Here is a 25,077-nt window from a genome sequence, read left to right as displayed (position 1 = left end):
TTGATTATTTAAACTAGCATAAGTGCACGTGCCTTGCACGTGACAAAGACCCATCCATTGCCAAAATGTTCGTACCACATTATCACCGGAAGACTTGCCGACTGTCAGATTATTAAAAATAAAAAGTAAAAAACGGAAGACCCGCAAAAGCGAATTGACCCTAAAGCATGAAGTGCAAAAGATTTCATCTTTGATTGGCAGTGTGAAAGATGTTGACAACATATTTAAATCATTAAACAAACTAAACAAAAGTTAATCGGTACCAAAAGTTAATACACAATTGCTATGTTGTGACAACAATTAACGATTTAATGACATTTATTTACATTCAGAGTTGTATCCCTAGAAATTATGAAAATAAGTAAACTTGTAACGACTCTTTAGTTACCTAGATGTATACAATTTTACAATTTATATAAAAGATATATTTGAGAGCAGAATCTCAAGTCTCAACACACATTTTACAATGAAACATTCAATACAAAAGCAGTGTAATCTCCAACATTGTGACCATGTCTTTGTAGCTGTCCCAAACCTACAACATAATTACTATGAATTAGTTGGTTTACAAAGTAAGATAAACCATGAATATTTACTGACAGCTACAAAAGTGTGCATGTTAGGGTGATTATCAACTCTATATATATATCCAATCACATCATTACAAATCAAGTCATAGTAATTCCTATTCCATTCCATAGCTCAAAGTATTAGAAAACCCAAAAGATCGAATGCTGAGACAATGGTGAACTTATCCTATTATAACTAATTTTATTGTTGTTCCAGGTCGTGACTTAGCTAGGTTAGTTATACATCATAGTAGGAGTTCCATCACTGCCTCCATACACACACGTTGGGATTATTATGTGTAACTCACTGGCAGATTCGATTTTAAAAGCAACTAAGCCAACGCGTCAAAAACAAAGCTCATACTGACAACTTCTTGATTGCGCTTCCAGTGTGAGGTACCCATAGAGAGCATTTCCCTAGGAGGGAAAAGTGACTGATCAAATTCAACATAGGAGACACAATGGTTTTATCGTACACATGACATTTGGCTGCTCATGTGTTGATTACAGAATTCAGACTTGCTGCATTAGCAATTACACCATATAATCAAATGTGGTAACTTGAACAGCAAACAGCTCAAGGCCAATTCAATACAGTGGCCAACTGGAAGCAATTGGTTTAGTTCATCGACATTTGGACTGCTAAGATTTAAGTATGCCCGCACTCATTAATACCTCTATCTCATTGTTCCACACCCCACAAAAAATGTAGTCTTAAAGAGTGATATAAAGAACGGTGCTGAAGAAAAACCTTCAAATAAAGAATTGCAACCAACAATATTTAAAAGTAATAAAATCTTAGTAGATTGGAAATGAAACAATGGAAGAAATAGGGTATCATGAACAAACAAAATTTGTTACAAAGAATAAAATAAATTAAAAATATTACTTGTTGATATGAATGAGTGAATCTGAAAATTGAAGAAGCATAAACCTTAGGTGTGGCGTCATGAATCTGAAACCTAATCAAGTAGAACCCATAAAAGTGCTACAGTAACAACGCGACACAATCCTAAAGCTTTTGCAAAACCAACTGCTTGTTATTATATAAATCTATAGCAAAATCAGTTTGTAGTTTTTGCACTAAGGGCTCGTATACGAATGTTCCTTTTTTATAATCATTGAAACTAAAAAAAGTCTCGCTAAATAAAGCTTGGATGTCCAAAGCAATTATATGCCAACAAAATAAAAAGTTAATCTATCAAAGGCAACTATGCAAATAAAAAAAATTATAGACAGGGAAAAAAGAAGTAAGACCTACAAATTTAAAAAGTAATTTTTTTACTCTATTTTCTTCTCTCCGTCCTATTGATTTTGTATGCATTTCCATCTACCATGGCAACTTCATAACCTCTTGATCATAGCACCTACATCAGGGAGATAAGCGGAGCAACCATTGGTTACTCCAAGTGACAACTTATTTATAATTATATGCATTGATACACTTTATCATTTTTTAAAATTAACAATTACAAAAGCTAAAGTTGGTGCTCACAATGAACTTGAAACAAATCTCCAATTTAGAATAACATACACATTAAAATACCACACTGTCATGTAGATAGAGTAGGCAAAAATATATAAAGGGTCAAGAAGATGATTAAAATCCAAAAACAATTACCTGATTTTGGTTCTGTTCTATTTCTCGAGCACATAAGCTCCAATACATTTGTAGCCAATCAGAGAAAGTTTAAAGGAGTTTCCAGAGTCATTGTGTGCCTGACATTCCGTAAAGACCTGCATTAAGATCCAAATTAGACAACTGAATGTATGTACAATACAAAACGGAAGGAAAAAAAAAACCTAAAAAAGAAGAGTGTATATATTACATGCATGCAGCAAAGGAGACTACTTATGCCCCCTGGTGAAAATAGAGGTATCAAAGCAGGATAATGCTCGCTTGCAATGAGTGGCAAAAGTGTACGCAATCACCATATGTATCGTAGCCCACTTGGCCTGAATGGCAAATGTGAATTTTGTAGAGTTCCATGCATTAACCATTAGCTGCATAAGATCAAAACTCATAAAGTTGCTAAATCATTATAAACAACCCTTGTAAAGTCACAATGAAATTCAGTATCATAGATTGATGAATTAAATTCAACATAAACAACAACTTGAAAGAAAGGAGATGGGACAATGAACTCGTATGCAATGTACACTTATTTAGCTACAAGAACATAAGTAGTCCAAAAAATATATATTCAGGATTGTCTCCATCGGGTCTCACTCATTATCACTGAGGCATTGATACAAAAGCTAATACATAAATATAGGAAGAAACAAAAAACTGTCAGGGAACAAAGTTTGGTTAGAGAACAAAAAATTAGCTGATCATTGTATATATAGAACAATGATCACTTTCCCTAGGTTTCAGAATTCAAAAGGGGTTCAAATTTGTTATTAAGCAATATTGCCACTTTTAAGCTATTGAAGTCCCGGTCTCATGTATCCAAACATACCAGACAAAGACAAAGCGAGAACAACCTTGTCTGGCTAAGTTTTTGTTCCCTGATCATTATTCACATAATGAGCAAAGGTTGATCATTATTCACGTAAGCAACAAAATATGTGAACACTATATGTTACTTAGGAAGTCCAATCCAAAGTTTTATGACTTGGAAAATAACATATGCATACATATATTGTTAACTTATGATAGATCTAACAAAAAGAAACACACAAATTTATCAAGAACAAACTAACCTAAGTCAATTAAATGGCGAATACTCACATTTAAATGTAAGCGTGGTTTCTGAAAACACTTTATATGTTTTCTTTTTCAAATCTTGTTTCGCTTTAACCTAATATAATTCTTTTTTCCATTTTTGAAATAAAATGTACAATTAATATAAACTGATGATTAGTCTGAGAGAAAAGTACATACCTCCTTTGCAAGTCCTATCACATACAAACTGCTCTCCCTTTGATCACCTTCGCGAGAGTTATTGAAGCTCCCCACTAAATCATTCATTTGCTTACTCCCAGTTGTAATACACAAACTTGTTGGCTCATCTGGTAATGTCCAGCTACCCATGACCTCACTCTGATATTCTTCGACTCAAGACACTTGAGTGATTTCCTCATTTCAATTGAAGTTGCACGCTTACTCTCATAATTGTCTACATAAGCTCTATGCACACTCTCCAAATTGATAGAAGAACCTTGTTGTTCACAAAGTGCGTTTGCATTACGTTACGACCGAACAAATCATCAAGCTCTCTTCTGGAAACTGTAGCAGTCTCGTCTTCAGAAGTTCCACCAAACTCCTCCACCAATGCTCCCTTTACATTATGTATTTTGAATTCAACTTGTTTACTCGAGTTATTTCTTCCATCTGCAGCAGGTATCGCATCCAACACCTCAAATTGTGTAGAATTTTGAGTTATCGCAACAGTATCAGATGCCTCCACAGTGAGAGCATTAGAATCATTTCTTTGTTGCAAGGTCACATCCAAAGGGTTTATTAGTGCTAAGAGATCCAGTTCTCTTTCCTTAATTTGATGCTTAAAAATAGATACTGCAAGAAACGGAAGAAACAAAATGTATAGTTATAATTAAAGAAAGTTACCCAAGTTGGAACAATCCTTGAAATGAACATTCGAAGTGTAGACCGTAAAAAAGGAAAAATCAAAAGATAAATTATATGATTATTTAGAACACAATTAAAGTTAACCAGAAAAGAGAATAACTTGCGTACCTTATGGATTTATCATACGGTAAGTAGGGTGATCTACCTCTCCAATCAATATTTCTACCTCTCCTCTCTCTTTCTCCTCTTTACCTCTCCGAAAAAGTTTTTTTTTTCTTCTACTCAGATCACGAATCTGTATCGTGTCGGTGTCGGTGTCCACACGACATGACACGGGACACAGAGGAAATATTGGCGTACCCATGCAACACAGCTCTACAATCACCAAAATTCACATAGTCTTAACTCACAAACATGCAGGCCTGCTATAAACACATCACTTAAAATGTGAAAACACTTTAAGCAAAATGTATAGACAGTCACAATGTTATGAAAGCAGTCTCTCAACACGGATGAGAGGAAATAAGCATATTGTCATTTGTCGGGATCCTCAAATCCCAGACATGTGATTCAAGGAGCCAAATTAATTATCAAAGTCCCTCCTCACAGTGAAGGAATTCCCACCAAGAAGAAAGCTTCATGATACACTCAAAGGATATAATATCAACTTCAAAGTTTCATATAACTTCCTGATATACACTTCTACCCTCTAAAATTATTAGGTAGGGAATGATATTGGGCTCGAGACTGAGAGGAAAGGGGTGGCTGAAGCTGTAAACTTCTTGCCTTGTTACCCGTTCTTTATGTTCCTTTTCACTTTGTTCACTTTTAAATACTGGTTTATTGATCAATAGAAGAATAGATAAACACACAAGTATATGTATGCACTTGTGAGTATCATTGTCACCAACCAAAATAAGGACATCGGCAACCATGATCTTACAAAACATGTAATGTGAACATACTCAATTACAAAATCTATGAGACAATATCTGCGGCATACGTACCATTTCAGCGATGTAATCGAAACCTCCCGGTCCAATCATAGAACCCGGCAAGTAGGTAACCAACAATAACCTAGCAGACAAATCCACAATAAATACAACAATGTAAATATAGATTGTAACAAAATCCAGGTGCAGATGAAAGACCAAACACTAAGCCGTCGCTTAAGGCTACAAGGGTACTAACCGGTTGTCCCACAAAGGAAAAGGCGATTCCATCAATTGTGGCAGAAACAATTACAACGACCAAGTCTGAAATCAGCCTACAGTGACAGAGTTTAAGTACGATTCAGAACCGAACCCTAACTTCATTCGCAGCATTACTAAGACATGGGCATAAAAATGAATAAATGATACAGGTACGCGCGCGCGAGCGCGCGCAAGAACACACACACGCACGTGTGAACAGAAAGAGAGAGAGATAATATGACTTTAATACTTTCTGAGTAACAAAAAAAATAAATTATCAGAAGACATTGAAAATGGACATACCTTAAATCTACTTGGAGCACTGGATACTTTGATTTCTTGTTGGACATCACAAATACATTGTCCTATAATGAAGTAAACACATAAAAACAAATCAAAATGTGTAATAAGGTGATGTTCGGAGTGTTAGAGAGAAACAAAATTTCTACCAAGTTCTACACACCTTCTTATCTATCAAGGTTGTCGTGTCATCAGAATCTTCATTTTCAGTGAAAACACATCCTGGAATTGAAATGGTCTAGTGCCACTTGCAAAAAACACATTCTTGTGGATGTCATCAAGAAAGAACAGTTTCTAGTTTTTATAACTTCATACAATCAATATATTTCTTAACCACAAATCGAGTTCCAAGGGTTCTCATACTTTTTCTCTAGAGTATCGTTCTTTTTTGGTTTCTCATGAGTAACCTTGGCAACTGTCTCCAACACGGCCTGTGATACAACGGATCCAAAAAAAAATCATAATTAATATGATTTAACCAAAAAGAACACTACTGATATACCTAGAAACTAAGGGAAGATAAACGATCTAACGAAATATATTTAAGAACAGTAATATTTTCTTTTCTTTTTTACTGAAATGTGAAACTCTAGAGAACAATGTTGGATTAGATAACAAAAGATACCAAACTTTCGACACATGCAACATTAACGAAATCAATGATGCAGTAAAACGCGTGGGCGCTGATAAGGCCAGTTGGTAAGTCTATGGAATAGACGCGAGCTTAGGCGGAACAAGGTGGCCCCTGTTCCAAAGCAAAACAGGTGAGCCTAGAGCCTAGGCAAGCCTTAAAATGCACACTATCTATCACCATATGGAATTATGGATTAATGATTTTCTGGAAGTACAATTCACAACATACTCAGTATCACATATTTCGATGAAATCAAAGGTTCTTAGTCCTTAAATCTTAAAAATGATATTGTTGTGAAACATTTCAGGAGGTATAAACATACTTGTTGATCTGCCACAGTGCTATTAAAGCTGCTTGCATCAGGTCCTGAAAAGGTGGACAACAGTATCATCTAAGTTCCAATAGAAAATGGCAGATAATTTAAAGCCATAAAAACCATAAATAAATAAAGCCAACAGAATATGGTCAACAATTTGGTTGTGATGCACACATAGCAAGGTGAAGAATTTTATTGAGGACAAATCAATCGAGTATCATCAGATATTTTTATATTCCCCTGTTTCCATTGCCAACTAAAACAACAAAATTTACCCTGGGGTGGAGCACAATAACAAATTTGTATTCACTATGATCAGCATCTTACACACCAACTCTATCTATATCCGCATCTTAAACTTTCTACAACGCTTCTTTTATGACAGAATCTAGAGGACATGTATCTCCGTGTATATTTTCACCACTGAAAATTGCGCTCATTTCGACCAAAACCTCAACAGCTAAGAAGCTAAATAAACCTCTCTCTCTCTCTCTCCACAAAACTATCACAAATAAAGACGAAATTAAAGTTAAAAATAAAAAATTATAAACAAACGCTAAAAAATGTATATAGAAAAAACCTAACCATCAGGTTGATCATTTTCAGAGAACTCTTTTTCAAGCACGCGGTCAAACATCTTAGCAATACCGCCTTCTCCAGTAGCAGGTGGCGAAGCATCACGAGAAAGAACTGAAACGAAAAACGAAAAAGAATCTAGCCAGTGCTGTAACATAAAACGAAAAAGAAGGATACAACAAACATGTACCTCTGAAGTAAATATCTTGAGAGGAGAATGTTGCTTGACTTCCTTCTTGTTTGCCAATTGCGCCGCAAACCGCCTTATAAAACAGCAAAAATTGATCATTAACTATCGATAAAAGCACATTTAATTCATTCCAGTTTAGAAAGAAATACAAAACTTAATACATTGTTCACTCCTAACCATGTAATTGGTCGATGAACCAGAACATTAGTTAGATTTCTATCATTAACTCCATTGCTTTTCCTTCGAAATCAAACAGTATACATATAAGGCAAAAGATCAAGTATTACAATTAGGTTAAAAAAGAGAACTTATCAAGTGTTTTTAGAACTTACTCTTGTAATCCTCTTTTGTTCACAACAGCACAAGGCTGATTTCCAATTACATTCAGATTAATCGTACTCAAAGCTCATCGGTTACGTCCAACTTTAGCTGTTACCACTCTTGCACCACCTTTATTAATCAACCACAAACCAAACAAAAAAAAATCAAATCAGAACCGTGGTTTTAGTTTTAGTTTTACAGCTCAGTCCAAAACACACCTACATCATCAAGTAGAAGATCAAAAATATTACCTTGCAGATTCTTGGGTCCCATTAGTCCTGAATTGTTTTCTTTCGAAGTATTCATCTTTTTAAACTATCCTAATACAACAACAACAACAAAGAAAGGGGCAAAAAAAAAGATCAGTTTCTTGAAGATGTTTGTTCAAATACCTCAAGAACATATATTGACAAAACCACAAACCTTGGATTTCACGAAAGATAATCAAGAATAGATATCTCTGAGTCAGATAAAGCCTTTCGATAATCCCGTACCTGCAATAGAAGGTAAAAACCATAAGATCTAATAAAATAGAAATTGATTTTGAAATTTGATTGACTGAGAGATTTGGGGGAAAAAATAAGCAGGAGTGATGGATACGAATATACGATGATTCTTTCTTCTTTTATTTCTTCTTCTTATCTAGTCACATGGAATATTGAAAAAATGAGAGCAACTCTTCATTGGTGAGAGAGAAGGTTTAAGGACTTTTCGTTTTTTTTAACGTCTAATAAATTACTTTATTAAATGGCTAATTAAATGCATTTATGGTAGCGTACAATTGAAATGATGCGTGGTTTTGGTTTTTTTTATTCACCAGCCACATGAAATGACCAATTACTCCCAATTAAAGTGCTAAGCAATAATTAGATTTCTTTTTAAATATGACAACAATTATTATCTATGTTAGAGATTTCCAAATGAGCTGAAATTTTGGGAAGATAATCATTATAGTGAGTGCTTCATAACCACAAAAAAATTAGGTTTGAATTCATTTCGTAAGGTGAAGTTTTACGTACGTACTTATTTTAAGTTAACTTAAGTAGCTAATTTCTAGATAATTACTGAATATCAGTCAGTATATATATATATATAGCACTTATCTAGCATTTCTAATTAAAATGGGAATAACACTTCTAAATTAAAACGAGATCCTTCCCCCAATTAAAAAACGGGTTTTTAACACTTAATTAAAATCAATTGTTGAGAAATTAAAACGGGTTTTTAAGATTTGATTAAAACAATTTGTTAGAAAATTAAAACAGGATAGCGATGAAAACATAAATCATGATTTGTTAAAAAAAGTATATATGTATAGTTATAATTGTTGAACAAGTTTTTAAAATAGCAAATGCGTATGCACGGGTCTACTTTATAGTTTAAAGAATAAATATTTTTTTTAAAAATAGGGTATGCATTTATTTATGTAAAATATTTTTCTTGAAGAGTACAATTTGAAATTAATAAAGAGAATAAAATAGGAATTAAACATTCCAAAATATATAAACATTATCCAAAATGCTAAATGCCTAAATCTACCATGGGCGTCGAAAATCTACTATTAGGAGATAGGTGGGAAATCAAATGCAAAGGCATGGTTGTGAAAGTGTATAGGTGGGGAGCTAAAATAGTTATCAAGTGGCTGGTTTTAGGGGATCCCGACTCTTAAAAAAACCACAAATATTTCTTTGCGCGTTTATATGCAAGTGTAATCGTTCGTACAAAGCATGGACTGCAAACCATCTCGAAATTTGTGCAAAGTAACAACTGTTAGTCTCTGACAAATCCATATTATGAGGTTTTGCATTTCATTTCAGAAAATAAGTTGGCAAATATGGTGAAGAGGATGAGTAGGTTCTTTAACTTTGTTCTTGTTTTTTTTTTTTTTTTTATGGTAATTCATATAGTTAAGTTTGATGTTAGCTCATTTTACAAAACATATATAAGCATATCTTCAAAGGTGCTACTTTTTATAAAGTTTGTATTTTCCAGTCTCAATATAGTTGAAAATTGTATAGTTTGGGTTTAGAAGTGTTTTGTATAAGGATGAATGTGTTTTGGTCTGCAGCAGATTAATATATGGTGCACACTGGTATAGCTTTGTTCAAATTCGCCCAAGCATAGAAAGGTCCACTACAACAATTTAATGATATGACAACACTTAAAAAGTGATGTTAAAACTATATCACATCACTTTCAAAAGTGATGTTAGTAGTGGTGACGTTAAAAGTTGGTGTTTTTAACACCACTTTTAAATTGATGTCTGGAAGTAATGCCGTAACATTTTAAATCACTTTTTAAAAGATGTCATAAGGGTAAAGATACAACACCACTTCTCAAAGTGATGCACTAAAATAATGTTATAAGAATAGAAATCACTTTTTAGCTAATGTAATATTTAGTAGTTTGACAACACTTTTGAAAAGTGACGTTAGAAAAGCCAATTTACATCACTTAAAAATGGGTGATTGATTAAAAAAAACACAAATTTAAATTGAAAAACAAAAATATAATTGGATCCAGATGGATTCGAACCATCAACCTCTCAAATATTTAAGTGCTATTACCATTTTGAGCTTATAGATCATCCATTTTATCACAAACGAACATTGACTAGCTACTATCACAAACGAACATTGACACATTGACTAGCTACTATCATAAACGAACATTGACTAGCTACTAGAAAACTCAAGAGTAGCCTAAGCAACTATATACAAATAAGTAGAACATGTTTTTTTTACAACTTAAAAATTATAAGTTACTAACTACTAAAGTACCAACGACGCTATTGAACCCTATAATCATGACAATGTTTAATTACTAACCCCAATCACTTTCAAACGTATTAATAAGTTGAGGTCAACAAGATATAAAAACTGTGTATACCTAAGTCCTTGAGGATCATCAATGCCAAATTCTGTAGAGACATCAACCACTTAAGCTTATCCTTTCTCAGAAATTCTCTCCACAAATTCCGCAAAATCGCGTACTAAAACCGATAACTAACAATATATTTCTCCCTGAAATAAGACACACATTGTTTACTTGACTACAAATTCGTACAATCAAAGAAAAGTCAATGATAGTTAAAATTGCTTGCAGTAGAGTTTTAAGATAAAGAAATATTGTATGCGGAGACCACTAAAAAATGAACCAGTTGCTATCTTCTCATCTGGGCTTGTTCATCATGTCATATTTTCAATATAACATCATTCTTCAAGAAGTGATGTTAAAAAAGTGTTGTTAAAACACATGAATCATGATTTGTTAAAAAATTTCTATATGTATAGTTATAATTGTTGGACAAGTTTTTAAAAGAGCCGGTGCGTATGCACGGGTCTACTTTCTAGTTTAAAGAATCATTTTTTTTTAAAGAATAAAGTATGTATTTATTTATGTAAAATCATTTTCTCAAAGAGTACAAATTGAAATTAATAAAAGGAATCAAATAGAAATTAAACATTCCAAAATCTATAAACATTATCTAAAATGCTAAATCTACCATGGGCGTCGAAAATCTACTATTAGGGGACAGGTGAGAAATCAAATGCAAAGGCACGGCTGTGAAAGTGGATAGGTGGGGAGTTAAAACAGTTATCAAAGTGGCCGGTTTTAGGGGATCCCGACTCTTAAAAAAACCACAAATATCTCTTCGCGCGTTTATATGCAAGTGTAATCGTTCGTACAAAGCATGGATTGCAACCCATCTCGAAATTTGCACAAAGTAACAACTTTTAGTCTCTGACAAATCCATATTGTGAGGTTTTGCATTTCATTTCGGAAAATAAGTTGGCAATGGTGAAGAGGATGAGTAGGTTCTTTAACTCTGTTCTTGTTCATATAGTTTTTTTTTGGTAACTCATATAGTTAAGTTTGATGTTAGCTAATTTACAAAACATAAGCATATCTTCAAAGGTGCTACTTTTTATAAAGTTTGTATTTTTCAGTCTCAATATAGTTGAAAATTGTATAATTTGGGCTTAGGAGTGTTTTGTATAAGGATAAATGTGTTTTGGTCTGTAGCAGATTAATATATGGTGCACACTGGTATGGCTTTGTTCATATTCGCTGATAAGCACCCAAAAGTGTATTATGAAACCCCATTGAGACATATAAATTTGGTTAATTATGTGTTTAATAATCATGAAATAAATATGTTTTCATACTTTTGCAGGTATTTGCAGTAAACATGGAAATATTGGTTAAACCTGAAATAAAGCACGAAGAAGCAGATATATCTGAATTCTCCCAAATCCACACAGAAGCATCAAACTTCCAAAGCTCCTACCTCTCGAACCAGGACTCCGAATGCGACACGAGAGATGCTCAGACAATCAGGGCGATGAACTCTACGCATAGGCGGGAAATTGTAACACTGCCCAAAATACCGGACCGCCACTGGACTGCACATGGACCCACTATGCGGGGCCACAAGATTGGATGAGTCATCAATCATGGAGCATGTCAAGACAAAGATAACAAATTATTGGTGCAAAGTTGACACCTTACATGTAATAAATTAGATTAGGTGTTAATAGTGAAAAAAAAGGCAAGGTGTCACTTTGTTTTAATGTGGTGGATAAAAATTCATTAATGTGGTTTGATAATTCACGTGGGAGGAAATGAGATTTCTCTCAAATGGAGAAGAAATTAGACAAGGGTGGGGGACACTCCATTTACTCCCTTGACTTATTTTCCTCACATGACATTATTTTAGTTCCTTAGTGAAAGAAATGTTAAGTTAGTTTTTAGTTTTTATTAGAAAGCTTATAATAGTTTTAATGGAGGAACACTTGTTTCTTCTAGAAAATTAAATAGAAGTGAGTTTGATTGTTTAGCTTCTTCTTCTTCTCTCTCTCTCTCTCTCTTTCTTTTGTGTTTTTTTTTGTTTATAAATCCTTGTCCCAAGGATCATGAGCTAACTTCCCCTTTGGGGAGTTAATCTAACTCATGTGAGGGTAAATCAATTTTTGTTGGTTTGATAGGTTGTTAGGAAGAACAACTAGCTCTACACCTTATCCCAAAATGATAGTTGGTGTAGTGTCTAGTTAGGAATCAAAACAATGAGCTTAGAGATAAGTCATTGTTTAGTTCCACTTGCTAGCATGTGTGAGCTCTTAAGTGAGCCATACATGCTAGGGATCAAATCTTTTCTTCCATTAAGGGCTTGTCTATGAGTCTAGGAAGGATCAAATAACATTTTTCAAATCAACAACTAATGATAGTTCACATGAGGAGGATTAACTCTCCACATTTTCTTTCAAATCTCTATTTTGGTATTAAGTGCATGTTTTCAACTTTAATGTCTTTCTTAATGTCTGTGTAGGAAGGAAATCCTAGCTTAAATATTATAACCTTACTCCTTAGTTCCCTTAATTGTAACATCCAATTTGTAGTTGTTCTAAACTTTAGGTTAGTTCGAATCCTTATTCAAACTCTATAAAACGAAGATCGTGAGTAAGGAACCTTGAGTGCTTTTGCATCAATTTAGAGAGTTCAAAACTCTAAGTAGTAGTAACAAGCATATATCATTCGCCCAAGCATAGAAATGTCATATTTGTTTTAGTGACAGTAGTTAAGGTTATTGCATAAAGTTTGTGTTTTTATTTATCATGATAGAGGTCGTCTAGTCTACTTTGGTGTTGGAGTGTTTAAAGAGGATTGAACTAAAAACTATAAAAGTGAAAAATATAATTTTATTCACTAACAAACACAGAGAAATAGTGTAGTATTTATACATGAGGTTAGGCGAGTTAGTTACACTAACTAACTTCTATTACAAACGGTTAGGTTGTTATAGGATTCCGTTATATTGTTACAACTAACTCTGCTGAGTTGTCAATTGTTGTAGAGCAGTCTCTTCTTCTATAATGTTTGAGATGTTTCCTCTATTAGTGTTTTGCATAATACATAATATGTAGGAAACTGTAAATATATATTTTTGGTTTTTAACTACTTCTAAAGGTGTTGACAGACTATCGTTGGTATTGGCGGCTTTAAGTAGAAGAGGTACTAATCGGATGATATGTTCTATTTGGTTTGATTTGAGAAGAAGAAGAAAGTAGTTTTTAGTAGATTTTCAGGTGGTTATTAGTTTTGAGGAAATTAGAGCAGTAGAGGAATTGAGTGATGGTAAATCTTGATTTTTCTAAAAAAAAAAGGCAAGCAGGGAAAAATCTTAATTTTTTGAGATTAACCAATTTATTTCGATATTCACTCCTGAAAATAAAAAAACAATGTAGCTTGCATCTTTATTTGTATGTATCGTGATAGAGGTCGTTTGTTGTTTTTTGTTTTTGACAATACTACCACTTAAGCCTATGAACTTGTTAAAATATTCCACGTTACCCCATATACTTTTTTTAAAGCACAAACCACCTTAAACTTGTAATAAAATTTCATTTTACCTATCCGGCTCATTTTAGGCACCGGATTGCTGATGTGTCTTATTTTACGCCTACATGTTTTTTGTCTTCATCCGACACAGTGATGTGACGGATGATACATATTATTTATCACGATGATACATGACATGTATCACGATGATACATGAGATGTATCATCTGCGACATCACTGTGTTGAATAAAGGGAATGAGCCGGATAGGTAAAATGGAATTTCATTACAAGTTTAAGGTGGTTTGCGCTCTAAAAAAAGCATATGGGGTAAAGTGGAATATTCTAGCAAGTTCATAGGCTTAAGTGGTAGTATTGTCTTTGTTTTTCATAAAGCTGTTTCTTTACTAGTTCTTTATTTTTCATGTCTTATAAACAATGGCCTTGTGTTCTCTGTTGTTTTATATATGAAAATCTCAGATTCAGAAAAATGCAAAGTGCCACCAAATGAGTCCTACAATATATATGAAGTTATTAACTCTCTGAAAAAGGAGTTACGCATTATACGGGCTGAGGCAAGGGATATTAAGAGTACACACGCACCAGCTATATGTGAAGTAGTGGAAGATGTTGATGCGCTTTCTATTAGTCTTAATAGATTGAACAAGATGTTAGCTGAAATGAACAAAACCCGATGAAGGGGAAACGTTGTGGAGGATCCAATAGATATAGCCGATATGTCTTCCTACAATGAAGAAGATTTTCATACACCACCTTTAAAGAAAGGCAGTGTTTTATTATCTTCTCCAGTCACCCCCAAAGAGAAAAATGTAACTTCAACTAGAATATAAAATCATACCCTTCAATTAGCGTATACGCTGCAATTAGTGTATACTTTTGGTTGCATCGTAGTTGGTAGTTAGCCGTGACACTGAAGACATGCCATATATGGATATAGATCCAGAGTGGCTAGAATCTCACTGGCTGCTAACAACTAACGAAGAAAAAGTCTTCCGCTTGATATTTTCAGCTACCGCCAAACCTGGGTAAACGGTCTCATTGAATTGCCTACATGTTATTTAGTTACCTCATCCACAAATTAATGTTATTTTTTCTTGTCACAGGCATTTCATTGCATACTTCCCTACGTGGCACTAGTCCCGATCTACCTTTAAATGCTTGTTAGGAACTAAGGAACTATTGCTGCACATATGTTACTATCATCGATGTGTTTGACTTCATAAATTTACTACTGTTTATCAAATATAAGATGTTACGTACTAATATGTTATTTGTTGTAGCTCGGGTTTATTTGGTGTGCCTATCTGAATGCACGACAAAAATATAGGTTTATGAATAAGGACTACTATTATTCGGTGCTCATGAACACAAAGATTAAGGTATTAAGCTGAATCTTTTATGTTCCAAACCATAAGTTAAATTACAAGACTGTGAATCAATAATTAGGATGATTTCAAACAAAATACATTCTATACATCCATCATTGTTTAGGAGTTTCAATTATGTTTTGTAGGAATGGAGCACTGAGCCATTGAAGCTTGTTGTTGCCACAAAAATAATGAAATTAGATTCAGACATAGGACAATATCAGAGAGTAAGATGATTTTGTCATGAATCATACGTTCGTTGGGTTTGAACCATGAGAACTAATTCGATTGTTATTGTGCGGTGGTACATACCGATATTGAAAGATCATCATTAGTGGTTATATGTTATTGACCCGAAGAATTGCACTGTACTTGTGATGGATTCTCTGTCAATGTCGGCTAATAATATCTCTGGTGGTTTTGAGTTTATCACCAAACTGGTTAGATTATTGCTAATGCCAAACTAATTATTGTGTGGCTCATTTTGCAAAATTTTGTATGTTATGTAGCCTAATGTCAGACGGATGATACATATTACATATCATTGTTCTGATATGAGGTTATATCGTATATAATATCCATTTTTATCAGAGAATGTTCCTGGACTGTTTATTGAGATGCTATATATTATATAGCATCCGGTCACAAGGAGGTTATATAAAATGTAGCATCCCTCATTTCTCTTTGAATGTTTATGGTACATATGGCTCAGAAGGTTGCACACCACAGCTATGGTGCTGCAGGCGTACCCTAGATTTTGGTTGTTATTTGAATTGTTTTTTTAGTTCGTAGGCTTAACTTGTTTACTAATTGTTTCGGTTTTACCCTCGCACTACATGTGGCTCAGAAGGCTGCGCACCACGTACCCAGGGGCAGATCAAGGGGTGCAGCATTATCCCAAAAACATATTTGTAGTGTATGTTAGTTGTAGCAGCTTCCTGAGTGGCAATCCTGGATATTTGTAGTGCATGTTAGTTGTAACAGCCCCCTTGCCCCTGGGCGTACCCTAGATTTTGCATTTCCTCTTTTGACACTTTTCTTGGACCACTTTCTCGCCAGCATGGACCAAAATATCACCGATATATCCGATATATCGCCGATATATATCGGTATTTTGGTACACCGATATCAATATTTCCGACATATATCCACCGAATATAGAACTCTTTTTTTCCCCGATATATATCGGAATTTCCGATATAAAACTTTATATCGCCGATATAATCGATATATCCGACATTTACGATATATATCAGTTGACTTTTTGACTATTTTTTAATATAAATCCGATATTTCCAATATATTCCCGATATATTTATGATATTTCCGATATATATGATATATCCGATATTTTAAATAGTTTGAACTAGTCACCAAAAAAATGGATATATCCGATACATCCAATATATATCGGTTTTTGGGTACACCGATATATTTATCCATATCGATATTTTGGGCCTTGCTAGCCAGTACCAAACGCCACATCCGAATTGACCTACACACCCGTAGTGCTCGGCATGGTAACAAATTCAAAACTAAAAAATCAAGTTCTCGAAATACCGAAAATTTACAACCAGGTTCTCGAAATATTTCAACGACCTATAGGGACTTTTGGGTCTTTAACTCTTAAACCCTCAAAACCTGTCATAAGCCCTCGTTCATTTTTTTCTTCTGTCTCAAAACTCTCAAAGTCTTTTTGACAAAAACAAGACAATGTCTGGAATAATGGTGCGATCTCGTTTGTTAATGAATCTAATGAAGAACAAAAGACCCAGAAAGTTTTCATCATCTTCTTATCATGAGAATTTTAGAGTCACCGAATCTCATTTCAGAAATGATAATCCTCATATCAAAGATCAACAACTCCAACAAGACTATAATAGGTTTCAAGATCATCCTCGAACCTCTTCTTCTTCTGCTCCTTTTCAACCACCCGGTGCCTTCAAGGCGAATAAGGGAGTTTTACGGAGCATTCTTGGTTATGGTTTATTTGCTGCTTTTCTTGGCACGGTTGGAGCTGCTGGTTACGCAGGCATCAGTAAGACTTGAGACTTAAATAATGAATATGTTTTTTTTTTTTTTTGTGGGAATTTATTTGATGGTGTTTGTGTTTTTTTGTAGGATATACTGTTTATGAAGTAGATGAAAGGACAATGGCCTTTCGTAACTCAGCAAATCAGATTGTGGATTTAGGAGATGATGCATCTATTACTGAAGTGAGTTCTTCTTTCATCTTAGGATCAAGAATGTGGTTTAATTTTACTTTGTTTATGTTTAAGTCTTGAATTAGTACAAGCGTCGAGAATTACCAACATTGTTTATTTTGACATGTATAGTAATTAAGAAGACAGAGATTGAGAAATTACAAATAAAGAAAACAAGGTTGTCATCTGTAAGAAGTGTTTGTAGTTGATTATTAGTAATATAAGCTTTTCATGAGCCAGGAAGCAGATAATAGTTCTGTTCGCCTTGCTGAAATTGATGACTTCCATGATAAAGTGGTATGTCTATATATATGCGTTTAAGTAATTTCCAAGGTGTTAGGTTCTGTCCAATGCGGTTAACTGGTTCCATGATACTGAAGGTAAGAGGGTTGCAACTGTGATTGGATTGAAGAGTCAGATTGAGAAGGTGCTAATTTTGTCACAGCATGGGCATAAGGGTGATTCTATGGTCGGTAGAGAATGTTGGCTTACTCTTTTCACTCCACTGATTTGACGATGGAATTAGTGGCCTTACTGAGTGGATCTCTTCAGAAGAATAGGAGTGAAAGTATTTGATTGTATCTTGGTTGAGTAGCTTCATTGAGGTTTTCTGAGGGTGCGGGTTGGTGACCCTTGAAACTTTTCCACAAACTGAGTGAACCATCAATTTAGGTTGTGAGAATTTTCTGCATGTTGAGAGTTAGAAAGACCAATAATTGATTATCGTGAGCCTTTGAAACGGCCATAGATAACTAGGCATGATGGAACTACAGTATGTATAGTAAATATCAGTCCAGGTGATTTCCAGATTATGTTGGGGGAATTTTATTCAGTACCATTGATGTATGTGGCAAGTCATGTGGAAGAGACGAAAGGTCATCTTAGAAAAAAAAAGATTAGGAACAGGTTAAAATTCTTTTCCTTTTCAACTTAAATGTTGGCTTGGACTCAAAAAGAAATGGGAGAAGGTTACAATCCCCATCAAGCCCAAAAAGGATGGTTTTGTCAAATAAGTTATGGCACTTGAGATAAAATTATGGAGTGGCACACTGTTGGAAAAAAACAAGAAGAAGATCTGAGTATGGCTAAAGTTGTAAAAGAGAGGCCCTTACAAAAGTAGCGTTTCTACATAAAGCAAGGTGGGTAGAATAATCTTGGAATTCCACTAACACTTTTAGTAAATACATGAGGCGAAATCAAATCTACTCACTTTTTATTTTGTGAAAAATATCGAGTCTCTACAAAGTACAAACGAAAAGGAAAATTGAAATTGGCAAAATATATTCGGCCATACATGATCAGATTCATTTTAAGAAACTTATCAGAGTGAAATGCGTGCTGTTCTTTGGCAGCTTTGATTTGGTACTTAGAAGCAAAGTTGAGTTATGGCTGAATTTTTTTATACTGCCAAGTGTGGAGGACTTCTTTTATAGCTAATTACACTCGTCTCTGACAAAGTTGTTTTATGGGGCTTTACATTATTTTTTATTGTTAAATTGTTATCTAAAACTTTAACACCTGTCATTCATATCTTAAACAGGAACTTAAGGCGTTGCTTTACTCAACCAGTATGACAGGTAAAAACTTGATTGCAATCTTGTTCTTACATCCATAGCTCCTTTTAATTATTTATTTTCAAGTAATTCCTCTGCTAAATATGTGAAGGTGCTAATTTACTAAGGTTCAGTATTCTAGAACTCTGCAAGTTAGAAATCTTCTCACACCTGTCTTTGGCATGTAGTTTAGTCGTACGTAATGAGAAATGTGTTTTAGATAAGATGTATTAGACAAAGAGACCATATCATCTGCCGGTGGGAATGGAGGTTCAACCTCAGCTCATTTCTTTTCGACCACAAAATACCTCGAATGCCGAGTTACCACTTTCGAAAATGCATGTTGACTGTATGCATGATGTCAGAAAGTGTTTCTTTTTGTGGTGGAGAGAAACAGAGCGCAGACTAAACACTAATATTTTTTGAAACTCCTTTTGTTATAGTTTACATTGTCATTTGTGTGGGTGTTTTAACTGTTGTTTTGCAATGCAGCAAGTCTTTGATTTATGTACTGATGAGGGGGGTCCTTCCCATTTTAATGTCTTACCTCGTTCAAGGAGAGATGATCTTGTCAAATACTATTTTCCGAACTTCTCTTATCTACTTAATAGTTATCTTTGAGATATAATGGTCTGGAACAGTAAATGGTTAATTTAAATGCTTTTGTAAGTTGCGTGCATGTTAACCAAAAACGTTCATGTTGGTAGAGATACTCCATCTATGTTTCTTTTTCTTTTTCTTGTTATATTATTATTAATAACTCTAATATTTATAATAATAATGGATACACAAAATGGATTTTGGAAAAGCATTGGACTGGATAAATTCGCCCAACCTGTATTGTTGTGGTGCAAAAGGGTAGGTTTCGGAGTTGGGTTGAAGTAGGTTGTTTATGAATTATATTTAGATAATGTGTTTTAAGTTTCAACATAATGGTGATTGGTAACCCTTAATGGATGAATTTTCAGAAAAGCTTGACGTATAGGATCAATGAGCTCAAGGGGGAGTGTTATCTGCTGGTTGCTTATTGGACTTGCAAGCCTGAAATATACGTAATTTGTATATTTCGGCTTGAGGGGGAGTGTTGACAACTTGACATATATTTAAGTTCTAGTCTATGATGCACAGATACGGGTACGGATACCGATATGGCGACACCGGTACGGGATACGATACGGATTTTTTGAAATATTTGGATACGGGTACGGCCTATGGGTACGGCTAATTAATATGAATATTTTAAAATATATGTATTCTGAAAATTATGTTAGTAGTTCTTTGAGTAAAGTTAGTCAGGAGCATGTGAAAAACTATTATAAGACATGTTAAAGTCAATGCAGCTTGAAGCCTCGAGAACAATTTACATTTCAATGGATCAGGTCTACCCTAGAAGTATCCTAAAGTATCTAGTACCCGTATTGATATCGTACCCGACCGATACGGGTGCAATGGCATTTCAGGAGTATCCGTAGGTTCTAGTATGTGGTTTAGTCCCACATTGAATGAATAAGAGTTAGAATGTGTGTTCTCTCCTTATTTAAGGAGAGTGAGTCCTCATGTAATAATTAACTTTTCCTATTATCAATATATTAAAGATTTCTACTGATGTCATAATCTATCACCTATCGGAAGGCTCAATATGGAATATGTTAGTGACTTTCACCTTTTGATCTTTCTTTCTAAGAAATGAAAATCAGGAAATGGGTGTAGGTCGTGACCGATGAACTTCTCAAAACAAATTGTCTTGCGGGACGGTCGATTGGTTTGAGAACGTTTCTGCCCTCACCCACTCGAGGAATGCCAGCTCTACTTAATTAAGATATGAGTGTCATTAGGGAATTTGAGTGCGCATGAGACGCTCACTGAATTGGGAGCAGATAAGCATGGCACTTAACATGTAATGTATTTATCGCTGATTGTTGGAACATTTAGAAGGAGAGGAATCACAGAATTTTTGAAGACGCTTTCCATCTCTTGAGCAAGGCATTGGCAATGTAAACTGTCCATTTGGGATTGGGCTTCTAGAGATGTAAGTGTGAGAGGCCTTTAGATATCAGGTCCACATTTTCGAGTGGGAGAATGTAATCTTGTCATAGTAACGTCTCATCATTGTATTTGGGCTCTGGACTTCCCTTGGTGGCTTGCTAAGGGTGGTCATAGTGTTCTTTACATAATGAAATTGTGTTTTACCAAGTAGAAAATGTAATTGAGCAGTCCATGTTAAAGGCCTAGTTTGTTTTCTTCCTGTTTCCTTGTATGGTCAGAAGGTGGTTATCGTTGCAATAGCTAGAGAGAGAACATTTCAATTCATCCTGGCTAGTTTGTTAACTTGCTTACTGATGTCTATAGCTTAGTTTGATCATTAGCGAGGTTTAGTCCTGTTGATGGTCATTTCATCAATACTTGTTTCCCATTACTTAAAAATAATTTTCCACTCGTTTCCCATTAACTTATTTCTCTGATTTCCAGTGTCCGCTAAATGCCTTGAGACATACTTGGAACTTAGAAAGTCAATTGAAGCTCGCTACCGGGTGTGTATTGCTGCTGTAGCTGTCTTCTGCATTCAATTAGGTTGTTATATAGTTCCTTACCTCCTATTTCATTCATTTTTCTGTAGGAATACTATTATTCTTCTACAAACAAGTATCTTCCAGATTTGCATCCTACAATGAAGGCACAGGGTGTCTTTACACTTGTTCTGGATCTGGATGAGACACTGGTATACTCTGATTATAATGTAAGTTCTCTGGAGCAGAGTTTCTCTTGTGGACGTTAAGCCTGAAGTGTTGCTTGATTACTCATTGCTTCGTTAATTGTGCCACTTATACCTAAGTTACATTGACACAGAGAAGTGTGTGAGTGTGTCTGACATGGCAAAATATAAAAAAATGAGGTATATTGCATAAATATGTGTCCGAAACAGATACATGTCCATGTATCCGTCACGGATTATTTCAAAATATGGCGTGTCCGTGTAACGTAGGATAAAACAATGGTTTTCTCTTTAAGAATTATATTCTCATATTTTGTAACTTTCATATTTTCAAAATGAATGCTAGTGTTTTATTGCTATAATAGAGTGAAAGAGGCTGGAGAACCTTTAAAAGACCAGGAGTTGATGCCTTCTTGGAAAAGCTTGCGATGTATTATGAAATTGTTGTCTACTCAGACCAGCTGGAACCGGTAATTCTATTCACTTCTGTCTTTTAGCAAAAACATTCTATGTGACTTATCATGTGTATTTAGCATTGCATGTTTGTGGGTTGTAGTATGTTAATCCTGTTACTGAAAGGCTGGATCGGAAGGGATGTATATTGTATAAGCTTGGAAGGTCTGCTACGAGATATCAAGATGGAAAGCATTACAGAGTGAGTGATATCATTCTCCTTTAACTGTACACTGCTAATACATTTCCAGGACATGGCATGATAGTGGTGTTTATGGGGTTATATATTTTCAAAATATTTTGAACTCTGTTATTTATATTTTTTTTCTGTGTCAGCATAAGATATTTGGCCTGTCTTTCTTCATGTAGCATAATTTAATTATAATAAAGGAGCATTCTGGATACATGTATACTACTTCCAGAGGTAGTTGTTGCATGCTATTGCATACAAGCATAATATAATTTGTGGCAGGACTTGTCGAAGCTAAACAGAGATCCTTCAAGGATTCTCTATGTTAGTGGTCATGCACTTGAGTCTGCCCTTCAGCCAGAAAATTGTGTTCAAATCAAGCCTTGGAAGCTTGAAGAAGGTGATACAGAACTTGTGGATCTTCTACCTTTTCTTGAATGTAAGTACTTGCCTCCTAGTTTTTGGAATGAGTTTCTCTCTGAGCATAATGCGTGGCTTTGAGTTACTCGCTATGTAAGAATTCATTTATATCTTTGGTTCAAAAACAGTTGTTGGTCTCCGAAGGCAAGAAGATACAAGAGCAATCCTGGCATCTTACAAAGGCTTCGATATTGCATCTGAGTTCAACAAGCATCAGAGTAAAAGGTAAATTTGCATGTTAAGAGATTCTTTTCTTGTTCTTATGCAGTTATGTTGTATATTGTATATCTATTGATTGATTAATGTGAAGTTAAAAATGAAGAAAGTGGATAATCATACTTGGGTTCATCTATCTCTTGGCATATTTATAATTATAAGTGATATGAGAAAGTTCTACTACTCATGATGAGAGTGGAAACATACTGGTAGGTATATAAGTTGATGTCCACAACTGCATTCATGCAATTATAATTATTGAATAATGAGTCATTAAACAACAGTTTTACTATCTGAAACCAATTTGATTTCTCCCATGCTTTGCTGTGTAATTTGGTTTTAACCAGCCTTGATGATAGTCAGGATCATTAGATTGCCATAATTTTATTTTGCTCTTTGAGAAAATGGGCCTCCATTGTGCGGTTGGGATTGAATTAGATTGGAATGGATTGGCATTGCCATGGATATCAATGAATGCTGTACTTATTAAATGAAACAGAGTAGATTCTTATTTTATATATCTTCTTTGTGCATACTCTGTGCAGTAGTTAAACTCTGCATTGATGCCATTTCATATATTCTACTTAAGCCAAGTTGTTAATTGTTGCAGGAAAAGCTTCTTCGGGAGACCCTAAAAACAGAACCGTGATAGCAGAAGTGGAATTATAGTTGGTTTGTTTTTAACTTTTTTAAAAGTTGGTCATGAAGATTTGTCCCAATATATATTGTAACTCAAATGCATTTGCAATCACGGTGTCCTTCTGAACGAGAGACATACAATTGAAGAATGTGCATAGCTTTTGTTCCCTTTCTTTTCTTTTTCCCGTTTTTTGGGGTATATTAGAGACATGGTTTTGCTTGCTGGCGAGTAGTTTTTTTTTATTCCGATTTGAACTTGCCAAGAAAAAAGGATATTAATAAGGGGTTTTTAGGTTTTGGTCCTCCTAATAATAGGGTAATTAGGCTTTGGTCCACCAATGATTGATTATTAGGTTTTGGTCCTCCTGACCGTGAGTTGACCACGTTGACTAACGATGGACGTCCACCTAACTCACATATTTTGCTATTACCTACAATACCCTTGACGTGCCTTACACGTGACTTATTGGTTTTTGAATAAAAAATATAAGACACATGTCAAAATCTGGACAAGTAGCCGTTGGAATTCAATTACACCAATTTTCTAATTTCTGAACTAGCCGTTGGAATTCAATCCTATAAGTAAGGTTGTCCATTCAATCCTAAAGGGGAAATAGAAGAGAGGAGAGAAGATGGGTGGAAGTGAGGTTGTTGCAGTTGTTGCTGCTCCTAAGGTAAAGTTAGGTTAGTTTAGAAGGGCTAAAACCTAAACGATGATATTAATAGAAGGACCAAAAGCTAATTTATTTTACTGTTTTGCAGGTTTGTCAATTGTGCTATGAAGAGGGCCATTATGCTTCAATATGTTCATACTTTGGCATTCAGTGTGATTATGCACCTTGTTGTGGCTTTATGAGAGTTGTGTTAGGTCATACAAATCAAGGTACTAGGCAATTCAAGTATCTTAAGTGTTCTCGTCCTAGTTGTAAGTTTGTGAAATGGATATACTTCGACAAAGAGGTATACCACCAAGTTTGTAACCTCTGCAAGGAATAAGTTGGAGTTTGTGAAGAGTGTGCGTTGTGCACTAGTTGTCATCTTCCTAATACTTGTGTCAAGAGTGTGTGAGAGTTATGAGGAAGAGTGCTATGTGTAAGTTGTACTAAATATAGTATGTTCTACTGTGGGTGTAATCTGTGTGGATGTAGTGTTATCAAGTACTCTATTCATACCTTATAAATAAAGTTGTCTGCTTTTACATATAAAAACATAGCATTGTACTATATAAGATTTTTCAAACAAAAAACACAAAAACCATAGCACTCCAACAGAGCATTGTGATAAGATTCTTGAAAACAAAAATAAAATAAAACAAACAAAATAACACTCCAAC

At 34.6% G+C, this 25,077-nt stretch overlaps 2 protein-coding genes and 1 long non-coding RNA gene across 5 annotated transcripts; 1 reads left to right on the top strand and 2 right to left on the bottom strand.

The window, feature by feature from the left end:
* Positions 1 to 258: 258 nt before the first annotated feature.
* LOC147496309 (uncharacterized) lies at positions 259 to 3,760 on the bottom strand. Of its 2 annotated transcripts, XR_015196558.1 has the most exons (5): positions 3,457 to 3,760; positions 2,399 to 2,573; positions 2,191 to 2,306; positions 1,831 to 1,936; positions 259 to 535 (listed from the first exon to the last, which is right to left on the bottom strand). It is a non-coding gene; the product is annotated as an uncharacterized LOC147496309 (long non-coding RNA). The 2 variants fall into 2 exon arrangements; XR_015196559.1 differs by lacking the exon at positions 1,831 to 1,936.
* Positions 3,761 to 5,288: 1,528 nt separating this feature from the next.
* LOC147496308 (K(+) efflux antiporter 5-like) lies at positions 5,289 to 8,434 on the bottom strand. 2 transcript variants are annotated; one of them, XM_086562445.1, is made up of 12 exons: positions 8,055 to 8,434; positions 7,883 to 7,951; positions 7,643 to 7,760; positions 7,488 to 7,550; positions 7,311 to 7,383; positions 7,130 to 7,234; positions 6,820 to 7,046; positions 6,551 to 6,594; positions 5,958 to 6,025; positions 5,758 to 5,841; positions 5,598 to 5,659; positions 5,289 to 5,368 (listed from the first exon to the last, which is right to left on the bottom strand). In XM_086562445.1, the coding sequence occupies exons 4-7, from the start codon at positions 7,488 to 7,490 to the stop codon at positions 6,907 to 6,909; spliced, it is 321 nt and encodes a 106-aa protein (XP_086418571.1). In that variant the 5' UTR covers positions 7,491 to 7,550; positions 7,643 to 7,760; positions 7,883 to 7,951; positions 8,055 to 8,434; the 3' UTR covers positions 5,289 to 5,368; positions 5,598 to 5,659; positions 5,758 to 5,841; positions 5,958 to 6,025; positions 6,551 to 6,594; positions 6,820 to 6,906. The 2 variants fall into 2 exon arrangements, with proteins under 2 accessions (XP_086418571.1, XP_086418570.1); XM_086562444.1 differs by lacking the exon at positions 6,820 to 7,046.
* An 8,560-nt stretch (positions 8,435 to 16,994) lies between these two features.
* LOC147496307 (mitochondrial import inner membrane translocase subunit TIM50-like) lies at positions 16,995 to 24,952 on the top strand. Its single transcript, XM_086559311.1, has 11 exons — positions 16,995 to 17,394; positions 17,478 to 17,572; positions 19,101 to 19,137; positions 21,583 to 21,644; positions 21,731 to 21,850; positions 22,192 to 22,296; positions 22,383 to 22,481; positions 22,752 to 22,908; positions 23,018 to 23,114; positions 23,716 to 23,777; positions 24,507 to 24,952. The coding sequence occupies exons 1-10, from the start codon at positions 17,070 to 17,072 to the stop codon at positions 23,738 to 23,740; spliced, it is 1,122 nt and encodes a 373-aa protein (XP_086415437.1). The 5' UTR covers positions 16,995 to 17,069; the 3' UTR covers positions 23,741 to 23,777; positions 24,507 to 24,952.
* Positions 24,953 to 25,077: the final 125 nt, after the last annotated feature.

The sequence above is a fragment of the Coptis chinensis genome, chromosome 5 (assembly GCF_015680905.1).
Source record: "Coptis chinensis isolate HL-2020 chromosome 5, ASM1568090v1, whole genome shotgun sequence".
Lineage (NCBI taxonomy): Eukaryota > Viridiplantae > Streptophyta > Magnoliopsida > Ranunculales > Ranunculaceae > Coptis > Coptis chinensis.
Note: the sequence above shows the minus strand (reverse complement) of the source record. Positions and strands in the feature narration are given on the sequence as shown.

What these genes read in the sequence shown, in the direction of transcription:
- LOC147496308 (XM_086562444.1), bottom strand. An exon ending in TCAAGATATTTACTTCAGAG is followed by an intron (nt 7,235 to 7,310) that starts GTACATGTTTGT and finishes TTTTCGTTTCAG; the next exon opens with TTCTTTCTCGTGATGCTTCG. An exon ending in TGAAAATGATCAACCTGATG is followed by an intron (nt 6,595 to 7,129) that starts GTTAGGTTTTTT and finishes CCACCTTTTCAG; the next exon opens with GACCTGATGCAAGCAGCTTT.
- LOC147496307 (XM_086559311.1), top strand. Translation starts at nt 17,070, where the DNA reads ATGTCTGGAATAATGGTGCGATCTCGTTTGTTAATGAATCTAATGAAG. An exon ending in ATGATGCATCTATTACTGAA is followed by an intron (nt 17,573 to 19,100) that starts GTGAGTTCTTCT and finishes TATCTTAAACAG; the next exon opens with GAACTTAAGGCGTTGCTTTA. An exon ending in TCTTCTACCTTTTCTTGAAT is followed by an intron (nt 22,909 to 23,017) that starts GTAAGTACTTGC and finishes GTTCAAAAACAG; the next exon opens with TTGTTGGTCTCCGAAGGCAA.